Source organism: Chrysochloris asiatica, unplaced genomic scaffold (assembly GCF_000296735.1).
Source record: "Chrysochloris asiatica unplaced genomic scaffold, ChrAsi1.0 scaffold00022, whole genome shotgun sequence".
NCBI lineage: Eukaryota > Metazoa > Chordata > Mammalia > Afrosoricida > Chrysochloridae > Chrysochloris > Chrysochloris asiatica.
This window is the reverse complement of record NW_006408540.1, coordinates 14,827,185-14,844,756: the sequence shown is the minus strand read 5'-3', so window position 1 is coordinate 14,844,756 and position 17,572 is coordinate 14,827,185. Positions and strand designations below refer to the sequence as shown.

Sequence of the window (17,572 nt, the reverse complement as noted above, 5' to 3'; positions counted from 1 at the left end):
TGAGGTGGGAAAGGCCTATTGCTAGACTGGAAGCAGGGCTGATGTCAGAACTGAATTTTACTTTTTTATGTTACAAAGACTTGAACATGTTTAAATGATGATTATGAAAAACCAATAATAGGGTAAAGTAAAAATTATTTATAAGATAAAATGAAGGAGTTGCTGTTTGATGGCGTCTGTTTTTCTTGTGACATTCTTGTGAAGACTGTTCGATCTATATGAATATCATTGCTAAGTGCCATCAAGTTGATTCCATCTCATAACGATTGTGTATAGAGTGTCTGAGGAATGGCTGCCGACCTTGTGGTTAGCAATCCATTGCTTATCCTACAGTGCCAAACCAGGACTCCAAGCTGAAATGGCATTTTCCCAAACCCAAGTACACTGAGTGGGAAATGGGCAGGGCCTCCAGGTTTATAACTAACATATATCAGTTCCTTCCATTATGCTGTTCAATCGGATCCTTGTGACAGTCCGCTGATGTACCCGGTGTTTTGTGGAATTTTGCAATTACAGAAAAGTTATAGAGTTTGAAAATGTTAGAGCTAACAGTTTTAACCTAAACTGTTAGGCAGCAAGTCAATTATTACTACGGTTCTTCCTCCTGTCAGACAACCATTATGTGTAAACCTAGTGTGGACTTACTTATGCCATTTTAGAAGAGAAGCATAAGGACTCATTACTTTATTTGAAAAAGAACATGTGAGTTTGAAAAGAAATAAGGTTTGAGCAGTGTGAATGTAGTTCCGGCTAAAAGGAAGAAAGCTAAATGAAAACATCAGCTGAAGCTATCCTCTAACTACTGTGTTCAATTGATTGCTTGTAGAGCTCTGTAGAAAGCTCCCCAAGTTTAACACAGCCATATTTGGGTATAGGCCATGCTGTTGATTGAAATTTATTTGTTGTTTCTTACGTTGTATAATAAACCACTTTTGATTTTATATCTAAGAAAACGCTTGAGAATCAACACAAACCTAAAAATTTAACTTCTCAAAATGTTCAACATTTTGATCATGCCAACTCCTAGCTTTTTCTGCTTCCTCTCCTCGAAAACATCCTTTCATTTTTATAGCTGGTAGGGACATTTTTCGTGTCCTGGTGTGGCGCTGTGGGTTAATGCGCCAGACTGCAAAGCCATTTGAACTGCAAGGTAGGCAGTTCAAGCTCACCAGCTACTCCTTGGAAACCCTATACAGGGTCGCTATGGGTTGGAACCTACGCCAAGGCACAGAGCCACCACCATGGGTCGGGATAGACTCAACGGCACTTAACAACAACAACAAGGGACATTTTTCTTCTTTTTCAACTCTCTTTCTGAGGCTTGCTTATTCTGGGAATGAACCCCTTTCAGAATAATTGCTGACTTTGGTCTTTGGGTATTTTCCAAAAAAAGGAATTATTGAGGGCGCATACGTAGAAAGACATAGATTAATTTTTGTCAGTTACTGACTTATTTTGTGGCACAGCAGTATCTTCTGGAATGAAAAAAGAGCTTCAAAAACTTAAATTTGAGGTAGACTTTTTTTAGACTTTTTGTTTTGAAATAATTTTAGATCTACCAAAAAGTTGCAAAACTGACAAGTGGTTCGTATATAACTTCTAGTAATATGATCCAAATCAGGAAATTAAAAATGAAACAATGCTATAAATAGAGACCTTACTTAGCTTTTGCCCACTGTTCCACTCGTATCCATTTTCTGGTCCAGGGAACAATTCAAAATCCTACACTGCAATTAAGTTGTCACATCTCCTTAGTCTTTTCCAGTTTGAGACAGTCATAATTTAGAATTTGTCTTTCACAATTTTGACACCTTTGAAGGCTCTATTCAGTTATTTTGTGGAATGTAGAATGTTGTTCAGTATCAGTCTGTGTGATGTATTCTATGATTGATTGAGACTGTGCATTTCAGCAAGATAATTGTCAAAATGCTGTTGTCCATTTTTCAGGGCATCATGGTAAGAGGAATGTGAAATCAGTAACTCACATTGCTAGTGATGTTCATTTTGGTTAAAGTGCTATCAAGCCAGGTCTCTCCACTGCCATGCTATTATTTTGCCTTGTTTTTGTTGTTAAGTGCCACTGAGTTGGTCCTGACTCAGAGCGATCCTGTGTAACAAGGTTTCCAAGGCTATAAATCTTTACAGAGGCAGAAGTCCTCATCTTTCTCCCATGGAGCATCTGGTGGGCTTGAACCACTGACCTTGTAGTTTACCATCCAGTGAATATCCTACAGAGCCACCATGCTCCCATTTTTGCCTTCGTAGTTAATAAGCATCTTATGTGGAGATATTTTGAATAGATATAAATAAACTGTTTTGCATCATACTTTTCACCCACAAATTTTAGCATCCATTAATGATTCTTGTTTGCAGTAATTATTACTAGGTGTTTGCCAAATAGGGGTTTTCTGTTTCTGTCATTCTTTAATAGTAGAGGTTCTTACCTCGGGGGCCCCAGTGTAAACAAGTGCCTGTGCACATCCTAGTCTTGAGAAGAGGTGCTGAACTGATCCGGTTTTCAGGGAGTCCGTTCTGCTCTTTTCCCATCCATTACTACTTTCTCTACTTTTTGGTCACTGCACATCCGTTCGAGTAGATCAAAGGAATCTTTTGTGTATCTGGCTTCTGTGTCTGGTCTTTCCTTTGAGCTGATTCTGAATGCTTCTGGGAAGATTCAGTGTGAAATAGATAAAAGTGTACCAGGAATAATAAAAGCAGACCTGCAGGGTTTTCCTATGTTGTCAAGATAACGTCTTCCTCAGTCCACAGTTGAGAAACCACTAAATTTTGTATCTACATGTTGTTGTTTTAAGTGCCATTAAGTTGGTTCTGACCCATAGCAACTCTGTATAAGGTTTCTGAGGAGTGGCTGGTGTGTTTGAACCATCAACTTTGTGGTTAGCAGTGCAGTGCTTACCCTGCAGTACCACACCAGTACTATGTCTGCACAGCCCTAGTTTTATTTCAGAGAGCATGTATTTTCATCTCTAAGAAGTATTTAAGGGGTCTTCGTGGTGCTTAGGTTAGGCTTTGGGATACTAACCACAAAGTCGGCAGTTTAAATCCACCAGCGGCTCTATGGGAGAAAGATGAGACTGCTCTCGTAAAGATTTATAGTCTTTGTAACCTATATAGATCTGGTAGCAAAGGAGCTCTGGTAGCGTAGTGGTTATGAATCGAACTGTGAACCTCAAGGTCAGCAGTTTGAAACTACCAGCTGTTTTGCGGGAGAAGGATGAGGCTTTCTGCTCCCGTAAAGATTTACAGCCTTAGAAACCCTGTACAGGGTCGCTATGAGTCGGAACTGACTCCACGGCACATAACAACAACAACCTATATAGGGTTGCTATGAGTTGAAACTGGCTCAGTAGTAGAGGGTTTAGTTTGGTTTGTTTGGACCACTGCTAAGTGCTTGGATGCTCACAGAAAGGTTGCTGGTTTGAACCTACTTAGTGATTCTGGGGAAAAAAACGGGTGATATGCTGCTGTAAAGAGCTGTGAGGCAATTCTGTTGTCATACAGCATTGCTCTGAGCCGGGATTGATTGATTTGATGACATCTAACAACAACAGTGACAACATGCTGAGTATTTAAAAGTCAAATATGAGGAGGCTTCAACAAAAAGTTCGTTGCATTCTTCCACGAGCCTCTTGAAGTCCTCTTGTACAGTATTTAGTTTGTCTTGTAAAAAAGATAGATAAAAGAAATTTAGTTCCTTTTCAGTATGATAACTTACTTTCTTTTTTTTCCCTTTCAACTATAATTTCTTGGAGTAAATAGACTCTTGAGAAAGAAAGCTCAACTGAGCCTTTAGCTGAGACATGAGTTTTTATAGGAAGTAGTTTCTGTTTTGAATTTTGAGTGGTTTCTGAGACAGAAACCATTTCTATGGCTTTGTCCTTGGCACGGTTAGCACAGATGAGATGAGAGTCTAATTATCTTGTTCTTCAGGAGCTCCTGAGTCACTTTTATCTATTCACTTAAAAATTTTACTTTACGAAAGTTTCTATAGTAGGATTGGTGTTTGTTAGAAGAGAATAAAAAATATGGATTAATGGTGAATTTGAAGGATTGTTCATGAATTAATCTTATTTTTTAAATGGAATGATCATCTTGTATGTAATGTCATTTTAAAAAAGTGTATCTTTTTATGATAGTGCATGTGGTTGTTAGTTCTGATTCATAGTGATCCTGTAGAGGATTTCCGTGGAGTGGCTGGTGGACTTGAACTGTGGACCTCGCAGTTAGCAGTCTAGTACTTATCCTAGTGCCGTACCAGGACTCCATGATATTACCTGGACACCTATAATGAACTTAGCTCCATAATACAGCACAAGATTCATTAGTTTATTAAAAGGAGACAATATGCAAGTGTGGTGTCCTGGTGTGGTGCTGTGGACTGCAAATGCATTGGACTGCAAAGTTAGTTTAAACTGCAGGGTCGGCGGTTCAAACTCACCAGCCATTCCTGGAAACCCTATACAGGGTCACTGTGGGTCGGAACCAAGTAGATGGCACTTATAACAACAACAACAACATGCAAGCCTGACTCTGCAGTGTCTTTTTTTTTTCCATTCTTGGAAAATCAATGCTTTGCTATTCCAGAAATTTCTTTGGATATTAGATTTATGGTATTATACCTCAAAAATATGCAAATAGTCATTTCCTTCTTCAGATGTTCAGATCTTTTGTTGTGTTAATTACTGTAGGAAAAATTAAATTTTAAGCAATTTAAACAAAGTATAAACAAAGACGCAGAGATTTTCTGACATAGCAGTGATTGTCCTGCTTTGGGAGAATCACCTACTAGTTCATTGTTGCACAGACCCCACTTGGAGGCAACTACAGTGGCTGTCCATGAGCTAGTTAGGTGTCATATCGTGACGGGTTGGTGTGCCAAATTAAAGACCTTGGATCTAATAATCTAGGCCACAGATGGGCTTGAAAGACAAACGACATGCTCAGACTGGATATTGGATGGTACTTGAAGGGTAAAAAAGGAAGTTTACAAGTTCAAATTTATTTATTTATTTATTTTTACCCACTACTACTGAGTCAACTCAGACTCACAATGACCCTATCAAAGGTTTCCAAGACTATAAATCTTTACAGTAACTGACAGCCTCATCTTTCTCCCTAGGAGTAGCTAGTGGGTTTGCCCTGCTAACCTCGCACTTAGCAAAGCAATGCCTAATGCACAGTGCCATCAATTTAAGTCTCTAGGAGATAACGAGTGATCAGGAAGGCCTAAATTAGAGGGACTGGTAGCAAAGGATGAGTTCCAAAAGCATTAAGTAGATTATACATCAGAAGGTGAGATAGGAAATCAAGGGTCCAAACATAGATGAAAATTAGCAAGTATAAGAGGAAGACTAGGTTTGGGGGGAAGTCCGATGTGCACATTAATGTATGGGGCAGAGGAGGGGAACCTTTTAACACTGAAGTCCATATGCACTCTGGTTGGAGACACCCATTTGATGGGAATGTATGATTCCGAAGCTTGGCAGGGGGCTTGAGAATGGGGAGTCAATAGTATGAAGGTGGGCGCTTCGTGATTGGGTAAGGTTACTTGTAGGTGAGGACTTAATTCTGGTTGTTACCAAATATAAGGGACAGACAGAAGAGGAGAGATGTTTTCTAAGAGACTACAGTGCCATGGAGACTACAACGACAAGAAGGAGAATTTTTAAGGAGGGAGTAGTAACACAAACTTAGCAGTGTTCGTTCTATGCCTGCTGTAGAATGCAGCAGGAAAAAGTCATTGAGGTTTTATTTTAGAACAGATTTTCAGGGATTTTGACTGAAGTAGTTTTTTGTCATTTTGTTCAGGACCTGGCAGTTCAAGATAAATGCTTTTTTTCCACATCTTTAGCAATCTTTGTGTGTGTGTGTGTTCGTTTTCTGTCTCTGACCTCAGGGGCCTTTGTATCTCTTACCTTTGTATTATAGTGCTTTCTTAAGTTGCTTACATTTAAAGCATACTTTATTTCCAATTTTTCTCCACTGATGATTTTTCTTGAGCTTTATTTGGAAGACTTATATGGTTATATTCAGTGTGCTCTAGACCAGTGTGAAACCTGAAAATTCTTTTGTTTTATAAGTATATAATGTTGACAGCTTCAAACATCGTACTAAACCTGGTTCATTTTGATGATTCTTGTTTATGAACCAACCATTCAGTCTTCAAGAACTTCTATCTCACTTACTTGATGCTCACACCAAGTGTGTAGGGTAGATTATCTATAGATTATCTTCCAATTTCTTTTCTATTTAAGTGATCGGTTTTTCTTGTTTAATTATGCCACCCATTCAAAGATAGCTGTTCGTTTTCTAACTCATTGACTATGTGTGACACTTAAAAGTTCATGGAAAAACTCCATTACCTTTTAATTTCATTTTTCCGTGAAATTTTGAAGTCCCCTTATCTAATCTAAAATGTTACAACTGAGAGGAACCTTAGAGACCATCTCTTCCAATCTCTTCCTTTGCAAATAAGGAACAGTCCAGGCTCAAATAGGTAAAAATCCCCTGCTCAGATTGTATAGGCAAATAAAGCAAAATTAAGATCTAACACCTAGCTTTCCTGATTCCTTGTCCCTCTAGTAATAACTGTAATATTAATTTGTGTTACAAGTAAAATTAGAGCATGCTCTGCCACTTTCAATATTCTCATTTTGCTGTTATGTTTCTTGGAAACAGTGTGCGGTTCGTGCAGCCACAGAAGGCAGAACTCTCGTTTTGGAAGGTTTGGAAAAGGCGGAGCGGAATGTCCTGCCTGTTTTGAACAACTTGCTGGAAAATAGGGAGATGCAGCTTGAAGATGGACGTTTCCTGATGTCTGCCGAGCGTTACGACAAACTTCTCCAAGTAAGAAGAGAAATCTTGTGCTTTGCGTTTGCTGGTGAGCTGTGGGGAGTGCCATTTTGCCGTATAAGACATGGTTCTGTCAGAATGAGGACAAATGATCAGGCAACCTATCTTTAGCTACTGAAGTACAGTCAGCAATTGGCTGCTTACAGATCACATTAGAAGACCTTCCAGATTGTTACTGTCCTTTTTGGACAGTCTAATCATTATTCTTTCTTTCCTGCCATTCCTCATTTTCCTCCCTCCTTTCAGATCTCTTTTACTTCCTCTTCCTTCTTTTAACAACTAGTTATTAAAAGTCTGATGGCTGAAGACAGTGCTGGATGAGGGATACAAAGCTGAATAAAGTACAGTTCTTGCCCTCTGGTAGCATAATGGTTACGAGTTGGGCTGCTAACCTCAAAGTCAGCAGTTCGAAGCTAACAACTCTTCTGTAGGAGAAAGATGAGGCTTTCTGCTCCTGTAAAGCTTGACAGCCTCAGAAACCTTGTACCAGGTCACTATGAGTCGGAACCGAGTGCATAGCGCATAACCACCACCACCATTAGAATTTATGTTTCACAAGGGCACGAGTTATCTCTGGTGTTATCTCAGTCTCCTAGAATAACACCTAGTGTGTGGTGGTGTTGTTGTTAGGTGCCATCGAGTTGGTACCAACTCACAGTGACCCTGTGCACAACAGTACAAAACACTGTCCAATGCTGGGCCAACCTCACAATTGTTGCCACACTTGAGCCCATTGATGCTGCCACTTTCCCAGTCCATCTCGTTGGGGGTCTTCCTCTTTTTCTCTGACCCTTCACTCTACCAAACATGATATCCTTCTCCAGAGACTGGTCCCTCCCAACAATATGTCCGAAGTATGAGAGACGAACTGTGTGGTAGGTTCTCAATAACTATTTGTTGAGTGAATGAATAAGTACAATAAATTGTAATACAAGTTTGCATATAGAGGACAAGAATCTGGGAATGTGGGGCTCTTGAAACCTTTGGAGAAAGCATTCTTGTATTGTCGTAAATGAAAATAGAATATCACAGTCGACCCTCATTCATTCAACTTGAGCTAACCCCCACTGGAGCTGTCTCTAGCCAAGCTGCAATGAATGAATCCTCTGCCTCTAAATTCGAGGTCTGAGTTTCTCTCATATCTGTCCTGTAGCGAGATGTATGTGCTAATCTTAGTACCCTGAGTTAGTTGCAAATTGCTCAGGAGTAGAATCTATGTCTTACATTTCTTGATCCCCATCACAGTGTGCTGTCACAAGCTCAGAATACACTAGGCACTTAATGATAAATGTTCAAAGCAGATGGTCTGATTGAAAGGATGCTCCATGGTTGGGAGTGCTGGAAGCATCTCTTTATGATCTATTCTCTGTCACCCACCTGAACCTTCACAGCAGTCTGTGGAATTGTTGAAATGATGTGTTTATTGTACCATAAAGTCGTTTTCTTTGGAATCTATCTAAAGATTATGTCATTCTAATATAGCTAGAGTGGCTAATCAAGAATTCCACCAGTCGTTGGTCAGTTTGTTGTACTGTGGTGGCTTGTGTGTTACTGTGATGCTGGAACCAATGCAGCCAGTATTTGAAATACCAGCAGAGTCACCCATGGTAGACAGGTTTCAGCAGAGCTTCCAGACTAAGACAGACTAGGAAAAGATTGTTGTTGTTGTTTAGTGCCGTCGAGTCGGTTCCGACCCATAGAGACCCTGTACAGGGTTTCCGAGGGTGTAAATCCTTACGGGAGTAGAAAGCCTCATCTTTCTCCCGCGGAGTGGCTGGTAGTTTCGAACTGCTGACCTTAAGGTTCGCAGCCCGATTTGTAACCACTACGCTACCAGAGCTCCTTTAGCCACTGAAAATGTATGCATACTAGCAGAACATTGTCTGACAATAGTGTCAAAAGATGAGCCCCTCAGGTTGGAAGCCACTCAAAAAAAGCTGCCTCCTCAAAGTAAAGTTGACCTACTTTGGATAGAGCAAAGGTTTTGGGACCTTGATTGACTGACGAAGCAAAAATCAAAGTGAGAAGTAATAGAAACAGTGCAAATATCCATTAATCGGAAAGTAGAATGTACAAAGTATGAATATAGGAAAATCTGTTGCTATTGTTAGGTGCCATCGAGTCATTTCCAACTCATAGTGACCACCATCTTTGTAGTGATCAAGTGTTTATCCTACAGTGCAATGCCAGGACTCCATAGAAAAATAAGAAGTCATCATAAATGAAATGGAACACATAAAGATTGATATTCTAGGCATTAGTGAGCTGAAATGGACTGGTATTGGCCCTTTTGAATGAGACATTTCTATGGTTTACTATGCCGGGAATGACAAGTTGAAGAGAATGGCATTGTAGTCATCATCAAAAAGAGCATTTGAAGAGCTGTCTTAAAGTACCATGCTGTCTGTGATAGGATAGTATCCATACACTTACAAGGTAGACCAGATAATACCACTATTATTCAAATTTATGCATCGACCACTAAAGTCAGGGATGATAGAAATGAAGAATTCTACCAGCTTCTTCAGTTTGAAATTGATCAAACATGAAATCAAGATGCATTGGTAATTATCAATGATTGGAATGTGAAAATTAGAAACAAAGAGGAAGGACCATTAGCTGAAAAATATGGCTCTAGTGATAGAAACAATGGTGGAGATCACATGATAGGATTTTGCAAAACCAAGGACTTAGTCATTGCAAACACCTTTTTTTTCAGCAGCATATAAGGTGACCATATATGTGGACCTTACCATATAGAATCCACAGGAAGAGGTGATGGAGAAGTTCAATGGATAAGCTTAAAATCATCAGCCTAAACAAGGACAGGGGCTGACTTTGGAATAAACCATCAATTGCTCATATGCAAGTTCAGGCTGAAAGCCAAAACCAAACCCATTGCCAGATATTGAATGATGTAGAAAGCATCAAAAGGAGATGGAAGAGATACACAGAGACACTGTACCAAAAAGAACTGGTCAGTGTTCAAACATTTCAGCAGGTACCATATGATCAAGAACCAATGGTATTGAAGGAAGATGTTCAGGCTACATTGTGAAAAACAAGGCTACAGGAATTGACTGAATACCAGTTAAAATGTTGTAACAAATTGATGCAGCACTGGAGGCATTCACTCAGCTCTGATTGGGAAAGACCCATATTTGTGCTCATTCCAAAGAGAGGTGACCTAAAGGATTATAGAAAACATTGAACGATACCATATGCAAGTAAAATTTACTGAAGATAATTCAAAAGATGTGCAGGAGCACATTGACAGGGAGCTGCCAAATATGCAAGCCAGATTTAGGAGAGGACGTGGAACTAGGGATATCATTGTTGACATCAGATGGCTCTTGCCTTTGTTGTTGTTAGGTGCCGTTGAGTCGGAACCGACTCATAGCGACCCCATGCACAGCAGAACGAAACGATGTCCGATCATGGGCCAACCTCACTACCACTGCCACACTTGAGTCCATCAATGCCGCCACTTGGCCAATCCATCTCGTTGGGGGTCTTCCTCTATTTCTCCGACCCTCCATCTTACCAAGCATGATATCCTTCTCCAGCGACTGTTCCCTCCTGACAATATGTCCAAAGTATGAGAGACGAAGTTTGACCATCTTGGCCTCTAAGGAGCACTCTGGCTGCACTTCTTCCAAAACAGATCTATTGGTTCTTTTGGCAGCCCTTGGCACTTTTAGTATTCTCCTCTAACACCATAATTCAAAGGCATCAATTCTTCTACGATCTTCCTTATTCACTGTCCAGCTTTTGCATGCATATGGAGCTATTGAAAATACCATGGCGTGGGTCTGGCGCACCTTAGTCCTCAAGCTGACATCTTTGCTCTTCAACACTAAAAAGTTCCTGTGCAGCAGATTTGCCTAATGCAATAATACGTTGTTTGATCTCTTGACTGCTGCTTTCATGAATGTTGATAGTTGATCCAAGAAGAATGAAGTCCTTGACAACTTCAATCTTTTTTCCGTTGATAAGAATGTTGTTTATTGGTCCAGTGGTAAGGATTTTTGTTTTCTTGACATTGAGATGTAATCCATACCGAAGGCTGTGCTCTTTGATCTTCATCAGTAAATGTTTCAAGTCCTCTTCCCTTTCAGCAAACAAGGTTGTATCATCTGCATATTGCAGGTTGTTAGTGAGTCTTCCTCCAATCCTGATGCCATGTTTTTCTTCATAGAACCCAGCTTCTCGGATTATTTGCTCAGCATACAGGTTGAATAAGTATGGTGAAAGAATACAACGTTGTTGCACACCTTTCTTAATTTTAAAACATTCAGTGTTCCCATGTTCTGTTCGAACAACTGCCTCATGATCCAGGTACAGATTCCTCTTGAGTACAATTAAGTGTTCTGGAATACTCATACATTGCAGTGTTCTCCATAGCTTGTCATGATCCACGTAATCAAAAGCCTTTGTATAGTCAATAAAGCATAGGTAAACATTTTAGGCTCTTGCCTAAAAGCATATATTTCCAGAAGGATGTTTCTGTGTGCTCTATTGATCATACAAAGGTGTGTGTATGGATCATATCAAACTATGGATAACATTGCAATAAATGAATGTTCCAGACACTTAATTCTGCTCATGATGAAACCACATAGACCAAGAGACAGTTGCTCAACAGAACAAGGGATACTGAATGGATTAAAATCAGGAAAGGTATGCACCAGGGTTGTATTTTTACCAGATTTATTCCTTCTGTATGCTGAGCAAATAATCCCAGAAGGTGGATTATATGATGAAGAATGGAACATCAGCATTAGAGGAAGACTCATTAGCAACCTGTGATATGCAGATGACACAACCTTGCTTGTTGGAAGTGAAGAGGACTTGAAATACTTATTGATGAAGACTAAGAACTACAACTTTCAGTATGGATTGCATCTCAATGTAAAGAAAATGAAAATGCAACTGGACAAATAAATAACATCAATTAAAAGCATTAAATAATAAATGGAGGAAAGATTGAAGTTATCAAAGACTTGGATCCACAATCAATGTTCATGGAAGCACCAGTCAGGAAACCAAACTACCTATTTCATTAGGCAAAATTGCGTAGCCCTCTTTAAAGTGTTAAATAGTAAAGATGTTACTTTGAGGACGAAGGTATGCCTGGCCTAAGCAGTGGTATTTTTAATTGCCTCATATGATGTGAAAACTGGGCAATGAATAAGGAAGACGGTGAAGAAATGATGCTTTTGAATTGTGGTCTTGGTGAAGAGCATTGAAATACCATGGACTGCCAGAAAAACAGACAAATCTGTGTTAGAAGAAGGAAAGCCAGGATGCTCCTTAGAAGTGATCATAGGGAGACTTTGCTTCTTGTACTTTGGATATGTTGTCAGGAGGGATCAGTCCCTGCAGAAAGACATCGTGTTTGGATAAGTGGAAGGTCAGCGAAAAAGACGATCCCCAATGAAATGGATTGACAACAACAATGGGCTCAAACATAGCAACATGACAACAATGATGCAAGACCAGGTGGTATTTCATTTTGTTGTGCATGAAGTGACTATGAGTCGGAACTGACTCAAAGGCACATAACAACTATTAGGGTTTTTAATTAATTCATGCAGTTGTCTTATTATGTGCTAGAGTTAATAAGTCTGCTCAAGAAGTTGTATCAAGAATAAGGAGTCATGACTGATGCTCCATATTACTAACTAGGCCTAGATCCCCTTTGTTCAGCTGGCCAGTTGATTCATTTTTCAAAACACAGCCTTCATATTATGATCTCCCCATATTCTGATCCTGATTTCACTGTATACCCTTCCTTGACCATTTGGGGTGGCGAGTGTCCTCAAGTCCAGTTAACTTAACTGTCAGGGTTGAAGCTCCGTAGGCTGGAAGTTCTCACAGTGTAATCTGCATCATTTTAAATTTAATCTTGATGTCTTGCTCTTTTAGGATCATTCTAAAGCAGAGTTGGATGCTTGGAAGATTGTCCGGGTTAGTGAAAATTTTCGAGTGATTGCCTTGGGCTTGCCGGTACCTAGATACTCTGGGAATCCATTAGATCCCCCTCTCCGTTCTCGATTTCAAGCCAGAGATATTTATTACCTCCCTTTCAAGGTAAGTATGAAGAAGTAGCATTATTTTTTTAAAAAGAATTTTACTATTTATAACAGCAAATGAAGGTATTATAAAAATGTTACTATGTAAAAAGAGAACCCACGGACTTAGAAAAAATTTTTGGCAATGACGTATCAGACAATGGACTATTCTCTAAAATGTACAGAATGCTTCGATTCCTCAACAAGACGAAGACAAATAATCCAATTAAAAAATGGGCAGAGGGAAGACCTGGGGGGTACGGGGGGGGCAGGATTCCAGAGTATACCCTTTGGCTGGTTAATGATACATGGAGGGGATTGTAACCATGGCAATGAGATGATATATGACAGAATTAATGTAAAAATAATGTTCTCCCATGTAAACTATCACATAATTCACAATAAAACATTTAAGAAAAAAAAAAAAATGGGCAGAGGACATGAATAGACCACTGAAAAAGGCATTCAGGCAGCCAACAAACATGGGAAAAAATGCTCAGTAAGTGCTCTCTAAATGACACTGTTGTTGTTGTTAAGTGCTGTTGAGTCAGTTCTGATTCATAGTGACCCTGTAGAGGGTTTCCAAGGACCAGTTGGTGAGTTTTAACTGCTGACCTTTTGGGTCAAACTGACCTTGCAATCCAAACTGATCTTGAGGTCCAGTACGTTATCCTGCAGCACCACACCAGAACTTCCTAAATGCCGAGTAGTGGTGGTGGTTATGTGCCGTGGAGTCAGTGCTGACTCATAGAGATCCTGTTTAGGGTTTCTGAGGCTGTAAATCTTTATGGGAGCAGAAAGCTTCCTCTTTCTCCTGCAGAATGGCTGGTAGTTTCTAACTGCTAACCTTGCAATTGGCAGCCCAACTCATAACCATTATGCTACCAGAACTCCTTTTAAATGCCACTGTTGTTGTTGTTAAGTGCCGTCGAGTTGATTCCAACCCATAGAGAGATGCAAATCAAAACACCAATGAGATATCATATTACTCCAGAATTAATAGCAGAGTTAAAAAACAAAACAAAACAAAACAGAAAATGACAAATGCTGGTGAGGGTGTGGAGAGACTAAGACCCTCCTATACTGCTGGTGGGACTGTAAAATGGTGCAACCACTATGAAAAATGGTATGGTGCTTCCTCAGAAAGTTGGAAATAGAAATACCGTATGACCCAGAAATCCCTCTACTTGTTATATACCCTCAAGAAATAAGACCTATGAGATGACTAGATGTATACATACACCCATGTTAATTCACAATAGCTAAAAGATGGAATACGTCTAAATGACCATCAACAGAAGAATGGTTAAACAAATTTTGGTAGTTACATACAGTGAAATACTGCTCAATGATGAAGAATAACGATAAATCTACAAAACACTTCACAACATGGATGAACCTGGAGGACATTGTACTGAGTGAAATTGGTCAGTCACAAAAGGACAAATATTGTATGAGACCACTGTGGGAAAAAGTTAAGAAAAGATTTTCTTGCTAAATGAAACATTCTATGATGGTTAACCAGAATGGGTGGAGGGAATTATTCATGGGCAGGGGGTAGAATATTTAACTGGTGATGGTGCGGGCAGTACAACAAGGAGTTTAGCAGAGGAAAGATGAAGGTAGCAGGAGACAGCAGGAGAAACATTGAATAATGAAGACCGTAGAAGAATTGATGTTTTTGAGTTACGGTGTTGGTGGAGAATATTAAAAGTGCCATGGGCTGCTAAAAGCACCAACAGATCTGTGTTGGAAGAAGTGCAGCCAGAGTGCTCCTTAGAGGCCAGGATGGCCAAACTTCGTCTCTCATACTTAGGACATATTGTCAGGAGGGACCAGTCGCTGAAGAAGGATATCATGTTTGGTAAGATAGAGGGTCAGAGAAAAAGAGGAAGACCCCCAATGAGATGGATTGGCCAGGTGGCAGCATCGATGGACTCAAGTGTGGTAACAGTAGTGAGGTTGGCCCAGGATCGGACACTGTTCCGTTCTGCTGTGCATAAGGTCCCTATGAGTTGGTACCGACTTGGTGGCACCTAACAACAATGAAGCAAACTATGCAATTTGTTGAATGGAAAACTGATGATCTGCTTTGTAAACTTTCTCTCAATTCACAATAAAGAGTTTTAAAAAAAGTTGTTATATTTAAAAATTTCCCCCTTAATAGTTATTGGAAAGAAAAAAAAAATAGCAAAGTAAAGAAAATCTTTGGACAATAGGAAGAAAAATTATTGTAGAATTTTAGTCTGCAATATTTGGGGAAAAAAGCTGACTTTTCTTTTAGAAAATGATTTTTATCAAGAAATTTTTTTGGGGGTATTAGTTAATATTATTATTGTTAGGTGCAGTCAAGTCATTATTGACCCATATTGATCCCATGTACAGCATCTTGGTGTGGCGCTGTAGGATAAGCACTGGACTGCTAACTGCAAGGTTAATGGTTCAAATCCACTAACCACTCCTTGGAAACTCTATGCAGGGCCATTATGAGTCAGAACTGACCTGATCATAATAATAACCACAGCATAATGAAACCCTGCTTGCTCCTGCACTATCCTATAGCTGCTATATGAGCCCATTGTTGTAGCCACTATGTCTGCTTCATTAAAAGTTATTGCTTATGGTTTCATAGCATCTTTTACCTTCCTAGTAATTGATTTGATATGTTTCTATTATTTTAGGACCAACTTAAGCTGCTATATTCAGTTGGAGCCAGAGTTCCTGCTGAGAAGTAAGTATATCAGCTATATTTATGATAAATATCTCGACACTTAAGACATTTAATTTGTTTTGCCCATTCATTCATTCAGCAACTATTCATTGAAGAATTACTCAGTGTTAGGATCTGTCATTAAGTCCTGGTGATTAGACTAACAAGACATGATTTTTCATAGTAAGAAACTCAAGATTTAGTAGAGTTGAAAGATATATGAACATCTTAGTTCAATACAATGTAGTAAGTCCCATCATTTCAAAGTATTGGTTGAGATTTTATATGGGCTTCACAAAGGCATTAGAATTTGAGGTGAACCCTGGTGAATAAGGATTTTAGAGTAGAATTAAGACATTCTAAAACCTTTTTAAAAAGCTCTAGGGCGTGAGAATGTATATAGTTTATGCCTGGGCCAATAAACTGATGGCTTAAGTTTATGTTTAGGGATTGAGAGAACTGGGAGATGAGGCTGACAGTGTACATTTTGGCCAAGTTGTGAATAACTTCACATGTTTTGATAGACTTATAAAATATACCCATATATCTAATGAGCTTCTACAATAAAAAGTGGCTTATTATGATGTAGAACCATTGTTCCTTAAGCTTTTAATAATAGGTGTCATCCTTTTAGATTAATATTTAATAAATTTATATATTTTAAAGCTATTAAATAGAAAGGCAAGGGACCCTGAATAGCTAAAGCAATCTTAAAGAAGCATGAAGTAGGACTCAAACTTTCGTATTTCAAAATATACTATAAAGCTACAGTAATCAAAACAATCTGGTTTTGATTTATAATAGACATGTGGAATAGAATTGAGAGTCAAGAAATAGATTCAGACATCTGTGGTCAGCTGAATTTTAACAAGGATGCTAGGTCTATTCTATGGGGAAAGAAGACTCATTTCAGCAAATGGTGCTGGGAAAATTGGATTTCCACATGCAGGAGAATTCATCAGGAACCATATTTCACACCATACACAAAAAAACAGCTCACAGATGGATCAAGGCCGAAAATGTAAAAGCTAAAACTATGAAACTAAAAAAGAAAAGTTAGGGGCAACTCTGTGGGAGCTAATTCTTTTTTTTTAAAAGAAGTTTTTTATTGTGAATTGAGTTAAAGTTTATAGGACAGATTATCAGTTTTACATTCCATAAATCATATTTTGCTTCATTGCAACGATTACATGCCCTCCATGTACCATCAGTCAACAGTATTTACCTCAGTCCCCCCCCCCCTTTTTTTTTAAGGTTTTTATTGTGGATTGAGTGAAACTTTACAGGGCAGATCATCAGTCTTACAGTCTACAAATTATATACCTTGTTTCATTACAATGATGATAATCCCCTCCATGTACCATCAGTTAGCAGTATTTCTCACTATTCACTTTAGCTTTTTAAAAAACAAAACAACAACAAAAAAACACCACTCAGGCATATATAATAATTTACACCTCCAAAGGGCACATTCTGCAAGTCTGTCTCCTGGCCACCAGCTCTTAATCCCTCTTTTCCCATGAATCTAGAGTCCTTTGTCCCTCTCTTCCCATGAGTCTAGAGTCCTTAGCCACTTCCCCTCTCCATGTCCCCATCTCTGCCTCCGTCTCAGGTGTCACTGCTTCTCTGGATAAGGTCCTGTATTCTGCTTCTGCTCTTCTCCCTTGGTGGTCCTAGGGTCATCTATTTCTGGACTGTAAGATTAACCATTCCCCTGTTTTTATTACAAAACTTCTACCTTTACAATTGTGACAGTCGTAATTAGTCATGATAACAATTACTCACTATTGACTCAGAAGAATTTTATCCCCATCTCTTTTCACCAGACCCATCTAGACAAGATGAAAACTTTTCAGTGGGAAGTCTTTCTTCCCCCAAACACTCTTAAACTAAACTCCATCATGAAACCTTGTAA

At 39.2% G+C, this 17,572-nt stretch overlaps 1 protein-coding gene across 1 annotated transcript in view; it reads left to right on the top strand.

Moving 5' to 3' along the window:
• The window catches only part of VWA8 (von Willebrand factor A domain containing 8), a 518,389-nt gene that overhangs the window by 71,382 nt on the left and 429,435 nt on the right, over window positions 1-17,572 (top strand). The window contains exons 5-7 of the mRNA XM_006837608.1: window positions 6,700-6,867; window positions 12,802-12,966; window positions 15,629-15,678. Of these exons, the coding sequence (XP_006837671.1) occupies window positions 6,700-6,867; window positions 12,802-12,966; window positions 15,629-15,678 (383 nt within the window). The remainder of the gene's footprint in view (window positions 1-6,699; window positions 6,868-12,801; window positions 12,967-15,628; window positions 15,679-17,572) is intronic.